This window comes from Anabrus simplex, chromosome 4 (genome assembly GCF_040414725.1).
Source record: "Anabrus simplex isolate iqAnaSimp1 chromosome 4, ASM4041472v1, whole genome shotgun sequence".
Classification (NCBI taxonomy): domain Eukaryota; kingdom Metazoa; phylum Arthropoda; class Insecta; order Orthoptera; family Tettigoniidae; genus Anabrus; species Anabrus simplex.
In genome coordinates, this window is record NC_090268.1 from 400,561,460 (window position 1) to 400,582,410 (window position 20,951).

The 20,951-nt window shown below is 40.8% G+C and overlaps 1 protein-coding gene across 1 annotated transcript in view; it reads right to left on the minus strand.

Moving 5' to 3' along the window:
* The window catches only part of LOC136872759 (uncharacterized), a 196,065-nt gene that overhangs the window by 59,577 nt on the left and 115,537 nt on the right, over positions 1–20,951 (minus strand). Inside the window, exon 3 of the mRNA XM_067146589.2 lies at positions 998–1,056. Within this exon, the coding sequence (XP_067002690.1) occupies positions 998–1,056 (59 nt within the window). The remainder of the gene's footprint in view (positions 1–997; positions 1,057–20,951) is intronic.

Genomic DNA, 20,951 nt, shown 5'->3' on the forward strand with positions numbered 1-20,951 from the left:
CCACTCAGCCCGGCTACTACTGAGTAAAGAGGGGCCGTATGATTGAAGGATGTTGAAAACACAATATCATTTGATTCAGCTTGACTGTTTACAGAAGGGATTGCCCAGTACTCAGTCATATAAAATACATCAACTTCTCCTGCGTGTAGATGGTTCTGAGAACTATTCAACCATTCGAAGAAATAGATGATTCCCGAGATGAATAGCCTGTTAAAGGTCGTAATTCCCTACTACATTATTCGGATCTTGAATTACCTCTGCAGAGCCGAAACATGTTCCATTAAAAATCACTCCATCAAAAGATGGATACATGTATTGAACAGGAGGACGTATTATTATTATTATTATTATTATTATTATTATTATTATTATTATTATTATTATTATTATTGAATATCCAGTACAGCATGGAGCCGTATTTCACAGGAGGGCATTAGGGCTGTAATTTATAATCTTTATTATTTCAAAACGACAGATTAAGAGTTCAGTTTGTTAAAGATGTGCTGAATGAATGTTAAGAAATGCTTATAACAACAAAGGTTTTTGAAAATATCACGCAATGGTTAAGAAAATACAAGATTACAACTGTTCAGGTGGTACTCAAATATAAGTCTTTTCATTCTAAACACGGGGCAACAGAAAAGTAGATGATCCACTGTCTGAGCAGACCCACAAGTAACAAAAGCTTTCCTATTGTAAAGTAACTCTGCAGATATTGTAACATCTTTCTTTTTTCATAAAACACTAGAGAAGATTAGAGCAGGCACATGACATATGAATAACATTAGTAGTTAACTTTTTAAGAAAGAAAGAAAGAAAGAAAGAAAGAAAGAAAGAAAGAAAGAAAAAAATACACATGGCTTGGATGCTTGAATTTGTACCATGCAGTTTATTTCTCCTCAAGACAGAACATCAAAAGTTTAAATCCATAAGACAAGTCCCCAATTGTTCTATGCATGGCTATGGCCTCAAGTGCAATTATCAACAGAACACTTACGGAAAACAAACGGGATTCCACCACGAATGGGTTTCTTGCCATCGAAGATTGCCTGCTTACTGAAACATAAATGGAAGTGTACATGAAAATCTTATCACAGAATAAGTGAGGACAGCATGTTAACTCTTTCACAACTATCACAATCATTACAAGTATTCTGTACATTTATTGATAAATAGACGCGAAAACATGAAAAAATCACGTTAATAACCAATAACAATTGAGAGAGACGTACGCCTTCTCAATAACAATTAACTCTTCGTAGGAAAGATTTCAAACAACTTAAAACTAGAGAGACACCATAAAGTACCTACCAAAATTTCACTATAAAAGAAGCGGAAGAATTGAACTGAAATTAGAAAATAAAAAAAAAAAACAACAAGATCAGGTAGGATATACAATGACATTTTAAATTTTCAGACTGGACATTCATCGACTACATGGAGATGATACCCAATTCGAAGAGAGTAAACCATTTTCGACTTGTAAATAAGGTAAAAACAGTAAGGAAAAACTGAAATTAACACAATGGAGGAGTACGAGAAAGTGACATTCTTAATTTAGAGAAAAAAAATTCCGGGCTTGTAGACCGGGGTCACATTAGGTTTTCAGCTCCAAAAATTTCACCAGAAGTTTCCGATAATAATAATAATAATAATAATAATAATAATAATAATAATAATAATAATAATAATAATAATACCTACTAATCAAGCTCGATATTTTCAATATTTACTCATGGTTTGGAGAATTGTTTCCAAGTTATCCTAGTGACTAGTCCATTACACTTGCATCAGAATTTACATTTGCCTGCTGCCATTTCTTGATGGATACAGTACTTTTGTATCCATCTCTTGGCAGAGGCCAGAGTAAAGTGTAGCTTTCACCGAAGTCCCAGTCTCATCCATGGCTGTGACAATATGGAAGCTCCTGGGGTATGGGTGGTGCTGAGTAATGGCATTCAGAGCACGACTAGTGCATCTGAGTGTTATGAAAGGTGTTGCTCATAGGGTCAATCGTGCTGCAATAGCACTTTTTGACCCAGTGAGGAAAGCAATGGCAAACTACCTCACTCCTCGTCTTGCCTAGTACGCCTCATTTTGGTGCTGCTATTGGTTTTTGCGGTTTCCTGATAACCGCATAACCTTTGGTGGTGCTATTTGAGGATCCAACCAGCCTCTGGGCTGATGACCTAACAGACAGACAGAATTTCCAGGCCTTGCTTTGATGAAATTAACGTTCAGAGCTTCTTTCAGCACATCACCCAGTTCTGCGGGATGTTGCGAGTTGTTAGTGCTTCACAGAAGATACAACAATGCGTCCAACACGAGAGGTGACAGTCTTCACGTGTGTAATTACGCCTTTATATTTTCCAGAAAAGGCCCTAGTGCTGTCGGCAATTAGTCCAAACATTGCTCTCAGTAAAGTCTAAGTCCAGCTTCAGTCTTGCATGTACTGAAAAAGCAAAGATACTTTCGGCTTTTACGTGCGAGAATAAGATTGAACAAAACAGCAAATCCTCGTGGATCATGTTTTCAAATTCCTATAACATTGAAGCGAATAATTTTGTATTGTTAGTAATATCAGTACTTTTGTCCAGCTGCAACGCGTAGCATTCACCAGTTTTCACTCGTTCCAATAATGCACCTCGAACATTTGCTGCCATTTCTCCTATTCTTTGCTTGACGGCGTTATCAGACAACGATACAGAACCCAACTGTTTTGAGTACTTATTACCAAGTAAAGTATTTGCTATCAGTTTTGTTGCAGGTAGCACTAGCTTCTATCCAATGGCACGTGCTTGGCCATGTTTTGCTGTTAATAGGGAAACATGTTATGATGCTAAAACTACATTTTTCTCGCCTCCCGTAACACTGTCCGTGTCCGTGAGTACTTTTCGTTTCAAGAAGTTCGGTGGAAAACGGTAAATAAAAATGTAAACAGACTCTGGGATGGGTTTAAAGAAATTGTCGAGGAATGCAAAAACAGGTTTTGTTCCTTTAAGGGAGGTAAAGAATGGTAAAGACCCACCTTATTATAATAAAGAAATAAAGAGACTAAGAAGGAGGTGCAGACTGGAAAGAAATAGAGTTAGAAATGGCTGTGGAAGTAAGGAGAAATTGAAGGAACTTACCAGAAAATTGAATCTAGCAAAGAAGGCAGCTAAGGATAACATGATGGCAAGCATAATTGGCAGTCATACAAATTTTAGTGAAGAATGGAAGGGTATGTATAGGTATTTTAAGGCAGAAACAGGTTCCAAAAAGGACATTCCAGGAATAATTAATGAACAAGGGGAGTGTGTATGTGGGGATCTTCAAAAGGCAGAAGTATTGAGTCAGCAGTATGTAAAGATTGTTGGTTACAAGGAAAATGTCGAGATAGAGGAGGAGACTAAGGCCAATGAAGTATTAAAATTTACATATGATAACAATGATATTTACAATAAGATACAAAAGTTGAAAACTAGAAAAGCGGCTGGAATTGATCAGATTTCTGGGGATATACTAAAGACAATGGGTTGGGCTATAGTACCAAATCTGAGGCACTTATTTGATTATTGTTTGGTCGGAGGAGCTATACCAGATGAATGGACAGTTGCTATTGTAGCCTCTGTGTATAAAGGAGAGGGTGATAGACATAAAGCTGAAAATTACAGGCCAGTAAGTTTGACATGCGTTGTATGTAAGCTTTGGGAAGGCATTCTTTCTGATTATATTACACATGTTTGTGAGATTAATAACTGGTTCGATATTAGGCAATTCGGTTTTAGGAAAGGTTATTCCACTGAAGCTCAACTTGTAGGATTCCCGCAAGATATAGCAGATATCATGGATTCTGGAGGTCAAATGGACTGTATCGCGATTGACCTGTCTAAAGCATTTGATAAGGTGGATCATGGGAGACTACTGGCAAAAATGAGTGCAATTGGACTAGACAAAAGAGTGACTGAATGGGCTGCTATATTTCTGGAAAATAGATCTCAGAGAATTAGAGTGGGTGAAGCTTTACCTGACCCTGTAATAATTAAGAGGGGAATTCCTCAAGGCAGTATTATCGGACCTTTATGTTTTTTTATATATATAAATGATATGAGTAAAGGAGTGGAATCGGAGGTAAGGCTTTTTGCGGATGATGTTATTCTGTATAGAGTAATAAATAATTTACAAGATTCTGAGCAACTGCAACGTGACCTCGATAATGTTGTGAGATGGACAGCAGGCAATGGTATGTTGATAAACGGGGTTAAAAGTCAGGTTGTGAGTTTCACAAATAGAAAAAGTCCTCTCAGTTTTAATTACTGCGTTGATGGGGTGAAAGTTCCTGCTGGGGATCACTAAGTATCTAGGTGTTAATATAAGGAAAGACCTTCATTGGGGTAATCACATAAATGGGATTGTAAATACAGGGTACCGATCTCTGCACATGGTTATGAGGGTGTTTAGGGGTTGTAGTAAGGATGTAAAGGAGAGAGCATATAAGTCTCTGGTAAGACCCCAACTAGAGTATGGTTCCAGTGTATGGGACCCTCACCAGGATTACCTGATTCAAGAACTGGAAAAAATCCAAAGAAAAGCAGCTCGATTTGTTCTGGGCGATTTCCGTCAAAAGAGTAGCGTTACGAAAATATTGCAAAGTTTGGGTTGGGATGAATTGAGAGAAAGAAGAAGAGCTGCTCGACTAAGTGGTATGTTCCGAGCTGTCAGCGGAGAGATGGCGTGGAATGACATTAGTAGACGAATAATGAAGATAAAGTTGGAATTCAAGAGGACAAACTGGGGCAAATATTCATTTATAGGAAGGGGAGTTAGAGACTGGAATAACTTACCAAGGGAGACGTTTAATAAATTTCCAATTTCTTTGAAATCATTTAGAAAAAGGCTACGAAAACAACAGATAGGGAATCTGCCACCTGGGCGACAGCCCTAAATGCAGATCAGTATTGATTGATTCAGGAGTTTCTTGCGAAGGGGTTCAATTGGCTTGTCAGCTGCACAGCGATGCATGATGTGGAGATGTCGTTTGAATTTCGATGGTTTCATACACTTCTTAGAAAAAACGTCACCACGCATCAGATACTGAGGCTTCTGATCATATCCAACATTCACCACAGTAAATTCCAGTAGAGGTATTTATTTGCGGTTTTGCACTTGTTGAACTGTTTTTCTGCCAGCGGATCAGACTTCCAGAACACACTCAGATGAATCACTGTTCACTGTTTCAAATGAGGCACATACTGTTACTATTAAAAGTTTTCATGACCCTTTCTTCAACCAGCAAACCACATTATCGTCTGCGAGTACTATTACATTTACGCTCCATTAATGTTCGCTTCTAGATTCCTGCAGTTTGATTACATGGAAGAGTGAAGATATAGAGACTTTATATATAAATATAAAATGATGGTATCAGCAGGTGCACTCGACAGCGCTGGCGCAACTGACTGTGTACCAAACCAAACTACCAATGAAGACACTCTATGATATCTATCGGCCACTTTTAGAGTTACCAACAGTCCGCTGCTAACTTGCACTATCTACCGGCCAAGTTAAGAGTTTCATAATTATACTGTATGCAAGCACTGATGCAAGTCTTTTTTTTTTTTTACAAGTTGTTTTACGTCGCACCGACGGAGGGATGGGAAAGGGCTAGGAGTGAGAAGCAAGCGGGCGTGGCCTTAAGGTACAGCCCCAGTATTTGTCCGGTATGAAAGTGGGAAACCACGAAAGACCATCTTCAGGGCTGCCAACAGTGGGGTTCGAACCCACTATCTCCCGAATATTGGAAACTGGCCGCTCTTAAGCGACTGCAGCTACCGAGGTCGGTGATGTACGTTACACAACAGTAAAGACATAGTTCCTAAATTTAAAATAATGATATATGAATTATGTGCGTACAATACAATTTCGCTCTTTTTGAATACTTAAACTTACATTATTATTATTGCGGACCCCTTAGATTATCGTCGCGGTCCCTCAGGGGTCCGCGGACCACAGTTGGGGATGACTGCAGTAAAGGGTTAATGTTATTTATTTTACACTGACTTAGCAAATGTAATGGGATAGCCACCTAATAGCGTGTGGGTCTCATCTGGCCCTGCAAACTGCAGTGAGACACCGTGGAAGTGAGTCGACAAGTCCCTGGTAGTCCTCTGAACGCAACTGACACCAAATCGTTTGCAGAGCGGCTGCCAATGCTGGCCTGTTCGTGGGTACAGGATCCATGGCACGGAACCTGCGTTCCAGGACATACCAGATATGCTCGATAGGGTTCATATCGGGGCTCCTGGGTGGCCATGGCAGTCGTTGGACCTCCGCTGCATGTTCCTGGAACCATTCCCGGGCGACGTGGGAGCGATGTGGCGGCGCGTTATCATCTTGAAACACCGCAGAACCGTCTGGGCGCTGGAGGGCCAAAAATGGGTGGAGATGGTCTCCGAGCAGCTCAACATACCGCGTACCATTCAAAGTCTCTTCCAAAACAACTAGGGGGCCCATTCCATACCAGGAAAATGCACTCCAGACCATAACAGAGAGACCAGCGCCCTGGACCACACCTTCGAGGCAGGCGGGATCAATCGCTTCATGTGGTCTGCACCATACACGGTGCCTCCCATCGGCATGGTGCAGTTGAAATCATGATTCGTCGGACCATATCACGTTACGCCATTGTTCCAGTGTCCATCCCTGGTGACTGGCGACAAGTGCGCGTCGTTGTGCCCGATGACGTTGGGTTAAGAGTGGCACCCGCGTGCGGCGCCGGCTCCCATACGACATAGAACCCATGTTCCTACGGATTGTCCACTGGGAGACGTGTCTAGCACGGCCTGTGTTAAATTGAGCCGTGATTTGTTGCACGGTTGCCCGTCTGTCACTATTGACAATCCGTCTCAGATGTCGCTGGTCACGGTCATCGAGTGTGGCTGGACGGCCGGTCGTTCGTCTTTTGTGGACGATGACACCCGCACTGAACCATTCACGATACACCCTGGACACGGTTGATCGCGTGAAGCCGAATTCCCGCACCACTTCCGAAATCGCACTTTCCATCCGTCGGGCACCGACCACCGTTCGAACGGTGTCAGCTCACGACGAAGTTCCATGTTACACCTGTCACATGCACAGCCACTGCTCACAACAAGGTCTCCTATACAACTGCCGCTGGCACAGGGGGCGTGTGCTGCGCAGACAACACACCTGCGCATCAGTGCTCCGCTATCCCATGGCATTTACTCAGTCAGTGTATGTCCCACTAACTACCTTTTCATTTTCGGAGACTAGCAGACTACTTTGATTGAAGGTCTATCTTACATGATAAAAGAGTCGTTCGCACTGACATACACACAGGTAAAAATATCAAAGGGTAATTCCGAATACGCATTCTAAATCAAAGCTTTTCCCATAAGACGTTTTGCTGATAGTATGGTAAAACTGTAACTGGTGAAATTGACCGAATATCATTTACTAGAAGAATATAAGCTGTTGTAAACAGGAAGTGTTCTATCCTGTTACATGATAAAGCAAAATCACACTTTGATAAGAATGTTGCTATTCTTAAAACTACACGAATTGAGGTAAGAAATATTATTACAAACACCAAACTCTCCTGACTGATAACCTTTTCATGCCCTGAAACAACTACCGGTACCAAACTAACTTTTTTCAGCTTATCCCAGCAATTTCTGGAGTCAAACGGGATTCCAACCTCAGCGCAGCTAAGCCACTGAGCTAATCACGCCCCACATTATATACACATATTATCGATATTTGTAATTAATTGTTTCCACACACACACACACACACACACACACACACACACACACAGAGAGAGAGAGAGAGAGAGAGAGAGATATGAAGGTGGTGATGGTGATTATCGTTTTAAGAACAAATACAGCTGGGCAACAAACCTCTATTAACACCAGAGGGAAAAACTGGAAAGGGTCCGACACTTCGAAAAATGAAGGTATCGGCCAAAGAAAGACAAGGCATCGGAAAACCGTTGGGGTCAGAAAAGAACAAGAGTTGACCAAGGGAGGTCAGACAGGAAAAATGAAGGAAAGGAGACTGATACAAGTATGTGAAAGCAATGCCAGGACTCAGTTAAGGGCCCCGTAGTCAGCAATCCATGCTCCAATGCTAAGAGCCCCTAGGACCCCTTTTAGTTGCCTCTCACGACAGGCAGGGGATACCGTGGATGTCACATTACCGTCCCAGAGGGAGGAAGAGATGGAAGAAGAACGGAAACATAGTTTATTATTTAAATGCTTGGAAGGCAGACCCTCAGATATGGGTAGGCGGCCTTTGCTATGTATAGACAACCGTGTGTTAGTGTGGTGTAGGGTAGTGCTATGTGTGATGTACGAGTCGCAGGAATGCTCGGGAAAGTATAAATTCGCAGTCTTCGAGCTACGGGAATTAACCGTTTTAAAATTAACGTCTCGACTTGGCTCGGAATCGAACGCAGGGCCCCGAGGCCCAAGACGGCAATCACTGAGCTTTGGAGTAGGAAGATCCACCTATGAGGAATCAGTAACAGAACTGAGTCGATGAGTGGCTCTCACACTATCAACTAGGATATCTGGCAAGTTATTTTTTCCACTTTGAAACGTGCTGTTGTTTCATTTACCTTATATACATACTGGGTGCCGACGTTTTTAAATGTATTGCAGTATTCTTTGTCAAGACGACTGATGTACCCATATTCGCTCGAGGAAAGTAGTGTATCACCAGGCAGCTGAAATTAACTATGAAGGTGGTCACTGTGCCTCGCGTTATTATCATTTCTCCACCCCCAAGCTCCCACGAACACCAAGAAGCATCTGGAACGTCTTTCTTGCTTGGCAATCAGATGGGCATTTTCCGCTACTGTTCTGTAATATGAGGGTGCTTATGATGTCGTGGTCCGGCCTGCATATTGGTAATTTGTGTAGCCTGTTCACGTAAAGCAAATAGAAAAAAAAAAATCAGTTTTAGAAATGGTGTACATAAAATATAAATTAACTTTGGTTTTGTTACCGGTACACATTTTCAGTTGTATAAAATGTGCGGCACATATTGAAGTAAAATAGTACAAGGAAGAAATAGTTTTTAAAAACATCTATCCGTGAATTCATTATAGGACGTTTTTCTAATCAGTTCACTTCTGTGAAATGTTTACAGTAGGCTGGTGGTCACTACGAACATTCCTTCCCCATTTTATCTTTACAGATAGAACCAAGCGCCGACAGAGATTCAGTAACAAAGAAAGTCAATTCATTGCGTAGTTCCTACCGCAAAGAAAAGAAGAAAGTCAAAGACTCACTGAAGTCAGGTAGCAGCACAGAAGTACCTTGTGGTACTACAATTTGTAGAGGTAAATTCGACTTCGCAGTAGGTGCTGTCACAGCAAAGTGGACAGGTGGCGATTTTTACAGTTTTTGTTACTGTTTGCTGTTATAGAAGAGAAGGAAATGTAGATCGAAATGGAGCAAATAAGGCTATTGAAATGAGATATATATTCGCATGTAAATGTAACGAAAAACTTAAGTGTAGATCCAGATGACTGGCGTAATTATTTAAGAATAGATGAAAACGCATATACTGAATTGCTTCGTCTGGCAACGCCTCTAATTGACCGACAAAATATTGTGATACGCGTATCTGTATCTCCACACAAAAGACTGATTTGCATTTTAAGGTTCTCGGTTACAGGAAGACCGTATAGAGTCTTGACATTCGCGATGGCAATTTTTCATCAAGCATTGTCTATAATAATAAGCAAGGAATTGTCCGGCTCCATGACTAAGTGGTTAGTGTGCTGGCCTTTGGTCAAAGGGGTCCCGGGTTCGATTCCCGGAGGGTTGGGAATTTTAACCATGATTGGTTAATTCCGCTGGCATGGGGACTGGGTATATGTACCGTCTTCATCATCATTTCATCCTCATCACGACACGCAGGTCGCCTACGGGTGTCAAATCGAAAGACCTGCATCTGGCGAGCCGAACTTGTCCTCGGACACTCCCGGCACTCAAAGCCATACGCCATTTCATTTCATTTCAGCAAGGAATTCATGAAGGAATGTTAAAATCAATGTTTATTCAAGAAACAATTATTACAATTATAGCAGTTAACTGACATTGACGGGATGGATGACAGAGAACTGTTGTTATAAGTAGGCCCATTTGAAGGCATCTGCCTCGTAGGTAAATATATACAACCATTTTTGTTTAGGTTCCGTAATTCTGCTTCAAACATAGGCTCATTAAATGCGTTGATGTTTTGGTAAATGTCGAAGCTTATGAGTCATAAATGTCGTGTTGATCTTCAGCTCTTCTTTCCGTCACTTAGTATGTCTGCTTCTTTTCCTCTTCAGTTGTCCGGGCGGTGAGTGTGCACTCGGGATAGGAGATAACATCAGGGGGTGGACGATTCGGTACAGAATTGCTTGCTGATGATTGTGATGGTGGGTGAGCTCTGGGGTAGAGTTAACCGTTACTGAATCTGAGTCACTTTCATCCTGAAAAAAAAGTACATTTTTAAAGGTTCCAAGGTCGTAAGAGGAATGGAGACAAAATAGCACGAGAATTTCAGAACAGATGGACTTTTCCTCATTGCTTGGGTACTGTTGATGGTAAACACGTCATGATTGTACCACCGCCAGAGAATGGTTCGTATTTTTACAATTGTAAAGGATTCCATAGCATGGTACTGATGGCAGTCGTAAATGCAAATTATATGTTGCTAGTGGCTTTACGTCGCACCGACACAGATAGGTCTTATGGCGACGATAAATGCAAATTATAAATTCGTTATGTGCGCATTTGGTGTAAATGAAAGATGTTCTGAAGTTTGCGCAAATTTACTTGCACTGTGTGGACGCTGCACTGTGTTCAGTCCATTTTGCGCAAACTATACCGCACAAATAAGTCGCTGACGTGTGGACCGCCCTTTAAGGAAGAGGGATGCCAGCAAAAGAGAGGGAAGACCCATGGAAGAAATGGAAATTTAAAACTCCCTAGGCCTCGCAAACCGAATACTACTGGGTTGGAAAACAACAAGTGTTGACCAAGGGATGTCAGATACGAAAGATGAAAGAGAAGGACCTGACAGGTATGGAAACAATGTCAAACTCGGTTGCTCCACGATCGCCAACCCATTCTCATAAGTTGAGAGTAAGAATATTCACAAATATTGCATTATTTTGAAATATAGAGAGTAAGGAGCACATGCTGTAAAATACACATGTAGGGACATAAACGTTTTCAATATCCTTGTGCCAAATTTTGGCGCACGATTAAAAATAACTATACTTATCGTAAAGCAGAGATATAAAGGTATATTTTGTAATCTATTATAATAAAAACTGAATCTAAAGGCTCAGAAGGATCAGAATTATCTCCTCTGTATTGGATTTTTCTCTATTATAATGTAAGATTTCCTACAATCTTGCGCCATAACAAAATATGTCGGTTGGTTAAGAGGGTAACTACTTATTGGAATAAACTATGTTAGTACAGTGGTTTTTTATTTTTCTGTATATTTGCATTTTACGAAATGTTGGGGTAATTACCTAGTCGATTTTTAGAATACTCCTGTAACAGACTAGCACAGTTACCAGAACAGAGAATATCGGTGACCAGGAGGACTTCTAAAGCACCGTGTTGTACAAAAAAGAAGCTACATCAAGTACCATCACTGGTGTGTTGTGAATTAATTGTAGTGGGGTGCTTTTTGTCTGTACCTTAATCGATTCACGCGGGCGGGCGACAAGAATTACCAACGTCACCACACCACAGCTCACAGCTGTGTATAGCACGTGATGCGATCATTAGAACAATACGTACAAGCCCAAGTAATGCGCACAATATTTAACAACACTAACCCAGGTATATTCATGTACTTTTCCACACTGTATCTTCTCTTTAACAAAAGCGAGCAACACGAGTATACTGGAGACGGACTTCTGATGCAACATTGCGTTATATTATAGCAGCGCAGTACCCTGTAAATGAAACGCTTGGTCTACGACAGCCCAAGCAGAAGACTCTTATTATACATACCATCACAGTCACGTTCCATATGACCACTCATTGGTGTATGGGAAGGATTAACAAAAATATATGAAGGATTTTTGCCCAATGCAACAAAATACCAAACCATTTACCTGGGAACACCAACAAGCAGTCAAGCTCGCGAACATAAGTTAAACATATAGGGAACGTGAAAATTAAATGAAATTTACAAAAAGAATGATACAGCGTACGTGACAATACAAATACTGCTAAATGTTTCCAAATGTGGGAGTAACGGTACTTTTTGTGTTTACCAAAGAATAGTAAAGCGCGGTCTTCTTCTTATTATTATTATATGATTATTATTATTATTATTATTATTATTATTATTATTCTGGGTCTTTTACTCCAATTTATAGGGGGTCAACACTTGATGATGATGATGATGTTGTTGTTGTTGTTGTGGTGGTGGTGGGTTCGGCCCAGTTTTACGGCCGGGAACCCTTCATGACGCCAACACTATGTGAAGGGATGTATTCACTACTACATGGCCATTCGGCCAAGGAGGTGGACAAAGAATAACAACGGAAATTCGAATGTAAAAACGTGTGACAATTCAGTATGAAAGTCAGTCTACAGCACACGAGTTGTATCAGTTTTTATGGCAAAATACGCCACAAGGGTGGAAACTGGTGTTCTGTTGCCATAAGAATCTGGGATGTTCACATACTGTACATTCCAGTGTAACAAATACAGAGCCTTATCAGCCAAGGCAGTACTCAATATCACATGTTGTGCACCAAGAGCTCCTCAAGATATTATCGTTGTTGAAACATGGTGTTGTGTTATGAGGAGCGAGGGGTGCACTCGTGAATTTTCTAGTAACGGAACGTCTGATGTTTGCATTAATAAGAAACAAAACCTATCATTTTCGTGTCAAATGTTAAACTTTTTTGTGGATTAGATTCCTAGCGACTTATTGTGTCGCTGTTTGCCTACGGATATCAAATGCAAGGACCATTTTCATGTGGTCTGATTTATAGGTTATTTTTTATAGGTTTATAATTTGTTAATAAAATACGGCATCAATAAAAGTGAAGGTTAGGAATTAACCAAACAATCTTAATATCCACAAAAATATTTAATACTTAAACATATGAACAACATAATACTCTATTTAATAGTTGAAACATTTAATACCGTGTGTAAAACGATGTATTCATTCAAATAGTCCAATTCTGATATGCCCACATGTCCACAGAATTACAAAAACGTGTCATCACAAGGATTGGTATCCTCCAAAGTGGTTGGTTTTGCTTGTCTCATTAAGGTATCGTATGCAGTCCGGTGTTTACGGAGTCATGTTATTAGTTATTACATATGGCCCTGGGTCCTAGTCTCTCAAGTTTGGGCCAAGCAGTTTAACAAATATCAAACTTGACACATATAGCACTGTCAGTTTCGTGCGGGTGAGTGAAAATGAGGTACAATCGGTTGAGCTACAGGGAATCAGTCTCGTGCAGTTAAACAAAGGTGTTCAATTTTTTGGTATCCTTGTATGATTTTCGATAAAATCATTCTGCTGGTTTTGATTTTGAGTAAACTTAATTTAAACCAGCACAATTTCTCAATCTCCGGTTTCCAAAGCCTGCAGGTTTATCAATAGCGCACTAAGCGGGTTCCAGCACTTTTAGTTCATCTAAAAGTGATTCGTAAACTTCTTGATGTAATGACGCACTTGACCTACAGGGTTAGTGGGTGTGGCTAGAATTTGCGGTAAGCATTCTTATTTTAAGTTGTTGATGACACTTGTTATTAACTACTGATGATTGATGGTTGGAATTTTATGATTTTTCTACGAGTGGAATGCCGCTAAATGTTCCTTCTTTGATGCAACTTTCACTTCCGAAGTTTTGGTAGCCGGCTTTTCCTTCGAATAGCTTCGTAAAACCAGATAAGGCAACGAAATGAAACGCTTATTAAAACTTCAAAATATATCCACTGAGAATCTAAAAATGAATGATGAAACATGACCATGAATCCAATACAATCAGTGGATCCGATCCACAATGCCTTATTTTCTGGGATGATGCTTGTCCAAAAAGGTCCAAAATCCAGGTCACCGGCCCCTCATAACAGCACTAATCACTGGAAAAGCACAATCATGGCGTTCTTCGCATGGTGGTACTAATCACAGGTGATGTAGACCCAGGGTACGTCATACATAACGGCACTACTCGTAGGCAACACAGACCCATAGTGCTGCTCACATAGTGCTACTTATCATAGGCAATGTAGACCCACGGTGTATCACACATTACAGGCAACACAGACCCATGGTGTTCTTCATATAATGGTACTACTCCCATAGTAATCCACGCCGGATGATGCTAATCACAGACCCAGATGGAAGCAGTAGCGACACGAGTTCCTCAGGTAGTAGTGATTATGGGTCTAGGAGGGAGCATAACCAGGCACCTACAGTAGTACTATTCGCAAGTAAAGTCGGCCCATGATGTTCATCGCGTAATGGTACTAATCACAGATTGTCTCATGGTTACAAAAGTATCATCCCTTGGCCGCTCGTTTTATTCGCCTCTTACGACAGGCAGGGGATACCTTGGCTGTATTCTGCATCTGCGTCCCCCACCCACAGGAGGTAAGAAAAATAAGATCCGAGACTTCGAAAAATGACGTACCAGACAAAGAAAGACAACAGCCACGAAGGGCGTGAAAATGAAAGACTCCCTAGGCCTCGATTGCTCCAATATCGTCGGGGTCGGAAAAGAACAATAGTTGACCAAGGAAGATCGGACAGGATAAATGAAAGTGAGGAGCCAAGCATAAGCAAGAGGAAGCAATGCCAGGACTCAGCTAAGGGTCCAGTTGTCGCCAACCCACGTTCCCAAGTTGAGAGCCCCTGGGGCCATTTTTAATCGCCTCTTACGACAGGCAGGGGATACCGTAGGGGTATTCTTCGTCTGGGTCTCCCACCCACAGGGGGTGTGAATGATGGTGAATGAAATTGGGTGAAAGAAATTAGCTGTGGTCTAATAATAGACACTGTCCCGACATTCATTTGCCTGGAAGTGAAAATGGGAAACCACAGAAAACCATTCTCAGATGGCCGACGGTGGGGTTCGAACACGTTCGTCTGCCGAATGCAGTGTTTGGCTCCTTAGCTGTAGCGCATTAACACGCGGCCACTTCGTTCGGTTTTTTGGTGACCTGCTATAAATAGAGTAAAGTTTGTCCATAAACATTTGAAAATGGTTTACAGCTTCCAATTCGTTAATTGCATCACTCGGAGCTAACTCCAACCTGTAGTTCATACAGTGCCAAAAAACAACGCTTGGATATTTTTCAAGCAATCTCTCTGCGACTACTTATATTTTCCCCAGCATAACACTTGCACCGTCACTTGCGAATGCAACGAAGTTTTCTTTTAGTTACCGGTAGTTATCGTTAAAACCGTGTTTGCTTAAATAATCCAGGAGATTTCCTGCTACAATCTTAGATGTTTGATCGGGCAGTTCAAGAACATCTAAGACTTTTAAAAAAATGTAGAGGTCCCTCTCTGCTAACTTCACACTTCAATTAAGGTATCAAAAGAGAGAATGAGAGCCGGGCTGAATGGCTCAGACGGTTGAGGTTCGATCCTGGCTCAGTTTGGTGGTATTTGAAGGTGCTCAAACACGACGGCCTCGTGTCAGTACATTTACTGGCACGTTAAAGGCTAGGCAGCCCCTATTACTATACGCAGATGATCTTTACAAAAATCTAAAATATAGCGAACTATAGTGATTGTGATAGCATTCAAAATGGTTTGGGTTTGTGCTACAGCTAGGTGACTAGATGAAAACTGAGACAGTTTAGTACCAAAGAAAGGTAAAATTTAAGCATCTTGGACGTGAATAAACGTCTACAGTACATGGATATCTGCTTTCTTCACAGAATTGTTAATGGTGCTCTTAAATGTACATCTTTGTTACCTCATTTCCCGTTGCATGTTCATCCATGTAGGATCCGAGATAGACCACTGTTCGTTATTCCTCAGGTGCGCCCAACACTCCAGCAACGCTCCATATTCCATCGCCTGCACTGCATGAAACTGACATCTTCATTTCCTACCATCTCTTCAAAACTAAACTAAAATAGGCCTATATACTAAAGGATTATGATCTCGATTCTCTGTTGACAACAGGCTAGACCCTTATACTGATACGGAAATGATTATATCTACATCTTTTCTTGTCATTTGATTGCTAAAGTATTGGTTAATATTAGGTCCCCTTTTTGTAATATGTTATTGTTTGTTTTATTAATGTTAATATGTTATTTCTTATGCAGTCAGTGTAAAATGGAATACTTCGTACTTGTATCTGATAACTAATACATACATAAATAATTAAATGTATGTAGTACAGTAGTATGTCCAACCCTGGTCGCGTTTCTGTACGGGGTTGGGTATGAAGTGAGATGAATCTTCATAGCAGGATTTTACGACCGGGTGCCCTTCCTGACGTCAACCACATCAGAGTTAATGAGATGAAATGAATGACGTGATTTATATGACGGCAGGAAGGGAGAGAATGAAACCCGGTGCCGACACATAGCCTACTCCTGTCGACTAGCACCAGAGAGTCTGTTCAAGGATTTACGTCTCTATCCGACGGACGAACTAACTGCATGACACAAATCGTTGCCTGAGTCACTATATAAGGCCAGAAGATGCCGCGCAAAGACAACGGATTTCAGAGCTCTGCCACCAGGGTCGCGCTTTAGAACCCCACATATGAACGCACTACATGCATTTATTCTAGAGATGAGAGAATATACTGGCTCTTTTTATGCATATTAACAACGTTCAGGTTTCTCAGTCACATCTACAACTCACCGAAAGGTCATAAACAAGCAGTTATTCAAACAAACTTCTGTACTTCTCTCTTGAGAGGCTTATTGTGAAACTGCAAACGTATTTTATTCCTGCTCGTGTGATTAAAGGCTAGGTTATTGCATAAGAATCGGAAGTTCAAAGTCACTGCATTTGTTAAATTTGTTTGAAAGAACTTGTCTTCTGATAATATTGTACAATTTGTGAGAAAGTTCTTCCGAGGTAGATACTGGACGGCATGGGATAGGAATTGCATAACTCGCTCCAGTAACTGCAATTAGCTGCAATAATTGGAGTGTTATGGGTGATTTCAATAGCATGGATGTAAGATATCACACCCAATATATTACTAAACCGCACCTTTCGTCTGCGATTACTGAAGAAAAGCTCGCCATCGTCATTCGATAAATTTATCGTCAGAACATATTGCGTACTTGATACTTATTAAATATCATATGCATGTTAAATGAAGACGAAGTTATTATCTGCATACACCAGTAACGGTATCACTAATCTGAGACTGTCGACGTTTCGGAGGTTTCCTAGCACTCGTCTGTGCGCACTGAAGGTACAGACATAGGCAGAAGAAACCTTTTGGTTGCGCTCACACTGTAATTCTCTTCTCTAAAATACCTACTACAAACCGTCGACCTTTCCCAAGGAGTCTACACAGTACCTGCTTTTTCGCCTTGTCCAGAAGTAACTGAAATTCACTTATTTCTTAATTCTTAGATAACTGAAAACGTATGAAACGAAATGGATTTACACTTTCCCCTCAACAAATGTACAAAACGGAATAAAGAAGTGAACCATTTTACGAAAATATCCATTTTAAAAATAATTATTTGCAAAGTCAGTACTGGGTTAAACAGGCGCGAGTACTGAAGCTGGAGTGGTACAACGCGATTTTAGCGCAGAACTGCTTGCTTTTCCCGGCCTTGTGTATGGCATAGGCCACAATACAAATATACAAGATTGAACATCAGTGAGAACATCTGGTGAACTACTCCGCGCATCCTCTTCTTATTTGTCCTGGCCTTTCCCCAATGTACAGCACTATCCTGTTTGAAAGTCAAAATGAGTAGTATGGAAGCAAAAAAAGCCACAGCTTTTGCTGCAAATAAAAGTTTATAAAGGCGCTCTTTCATTCCCAGGGATCTGGCCAAAAGCTGTGGAAAAGCACAACACTCGAACACTCAACGAAGAATTATTTAATTTCGTGTGGCTATTTCTAGCCGGGTGCAGCCCTTGTAAGGCAGACCCTCCGATGAGGGTGAGCGGCATCTGCCATGTGTAGGTAACTGCGTGTTGTGGCGTAGGCCACGATACAAATATACAAGACTGAACATCAGTGAGAACATCTGGTGAACTACTCCGCGCATCCTCTTCTTATTTGTCCTGGCCTTTCCCCAATGTACAGCACTATCCTGCATGAAAGTCAAAATGAGTAGTATGGAAGCAAGAAAAAAAAAAAAAAAAGCCATAACTTTTGCTGCAAATAAAAGTTTATAAAGGCGCTCTTTCATTCCCAGGGATCTGGCCAATAGCTGTGGAAAAGCACAACACTCGAATACTCAACGAAGGATTATTTAATTTCGTGTGGCTATTTCTAGCCGGGTGCAACCCTTGTAAGGCAGACCCTCCGATGAGGGTGAGCGGCATCTGCCATGTGTAGGTAACTGCGTGTTGTGGTGGAGGATACTGTTATGTGTGGTGTGTGAGTTGCAGGGATGTTGGGGACAGCACAAACACCCAGCCCTCGGGTCAATGGAATTAACCAATGAAGGATAAAATCCCCGACCCGGCCGGGAATCGAAACCGGGACTCTTTGAACCGAAGACCAGTACGCTGACCATTCGGCCAACGAGTCGGACTCAGCGAAGGATATCTGCATAGCAATAATAATAATAATAATAATAACAATAATAATAATAATAATAATAATAATAATAATAGAGACATTTACAATGTCTGTCTATATCTTCAGTTCCCACCCAACACCAGTCCAAGCTCATCTGTCTTGTGGATGATAGCCCTGAGAGCTTCTGTGGGCTTGCCTAGTGGACTGTAGGGTGTTACGCCATGGTAAAAAGGGTATCTGGAATGTTTCCGGTTCACTTGGCGGCCAGCCGTTGTTACGTGCCTGGCCTTGGGGCCCTCTCACACGCCACAGGGCTAGGGTTGACGATGAAATGTGCCCCTCTCCCAATCCGAGTTAACACACTTCCCTGTCTTTACATGCAATGAAAGTATGAATTGTATACCCAACCCTTGCCCCGTTCTCTATGGGGTTGGATACGAAGTGAAATGAATCTTCGTAGCGAGTTTCTACGACCGGACGCCCTTCCTAAAATCAACTTCATCAGTGTAGTTAATGAGATGCAATGAATGACGTGATATATGATAGAAGGAAGGGAGAGGGTGAAACCTGGTGCCAGCACATAGCCTACTCCTGTCAAATAGCACTAAGGGCCTTGGTGTGAAAATAGGATACCATATACAACCATATTCAGGGATCCCGACAGTAGGGTTCGAACCCACTATCTCCTGAATGCAATGGAGCAGCTACACGCCTCGAACCGCGTAGCCAAGTGAGTGAAACTTAAAGATTCGGTCCAATCAGTTTTGAAATACTTTCTATTTTAGTATAATAAACTTCGAAATCAAAGCCAAGTCAAAATTGCATTCATGCCAACTGCTTCAAAGATATTGGCAATTAACATAAATTAGAACGATACCAAAAACTGTTAAATTCTATATCAAACGCGAGTTAAATGCTTTACTATTATTATTATTATTATTATTATTATTATTATTATTATGTATATAGTGTACACAAACACACGTGGGGTGTTTCAGTAAACGCATATCAAAATTAAGCAGGAAATGGGGGATGCACTACTGAACATTTTGAGATAGGAAACCTAAGGTAAGAGAAGCTTCTTAAGGAGATAATAGGCTTAAACATGCCCATCCCTATTACTGTTTACCGGATTATTTACAGATTTTACATGTACAGTATTTGCATTTAGATCTTATATTATTTACAGTTATTTCATACACAAGTATTTTTTACTCAGGTATTTCTGGGATCGCTTGAACCACCTGGCTCACTCCAAGTATTGGCCGGTGATTTAAGGGCGGATGCCCTTCCTGACGCCACGTGATTTTTCGGTTGAAAATTCAATCCAGGATCGTCGAGGAATTGAACCTCGGCCCACCGGGAGGAAAACCAGTAGCTAAGCCACAATGCCAATGGTACTCGACAGTAATAATTTTAAATCATGTAAAAAAAATGTAAACAAATGCATACAAAATACAACATACTGAAACTATGAACGCAAGAAAAATCACACACACTTTCTGGCCAATATCTACTTCAACAGTGCTTGAGGTAGTTCACAAAAGTCCTTCACAATATACACTGAATCACAAAAGTATTCGACCACCCTATAATATTTTTTTAAATTTGAAGTACTCTTCCAACATGGCACACACAAGTACCCGTAAAATGTAATTAACTATATGTAATTTTAATTTTAGATATAAGACACCACAATATGCAGCCACGTAAATATTCGGGCACTTGTCGCTCAGGCAGGAACATGTAGGAGTGAATAAAATAAATAAATAAATAAATAAATAAATAAAATAAATAAGAGTACTGTAGGTGATATAAGAAGATTCAACAGAGAAGATAGAATTGAAGACAAACCTCAAACAGGGCGACCAAGGAAGCTGAGTAGAAGAGAGGAAACTGGAGTAATAAGAACAATATAAAGTTACCGGCAACGAACATTTCTGCCGCATTGCTGCAGGAATATGGGAAGAAGTTCACCCTGAAACTGTTCGGAGAATTATCAGAAGATAAGGGTATAGTGGCAGAGTGAACAGTAAGAAAAATGAGAGAAATAGAAAGTAAAGATTGGACTTCGTAAATCATCACATAAATAAACCTGTCGGTTGGTGGGACGAATTAATTTTTGTAGATTAAAAGTCAAGTGCAGATGTTCTCTTCAAACATAAGGACTATGGTTTGGAGAAAACAAAATGATGAGCTTCAAATGAAG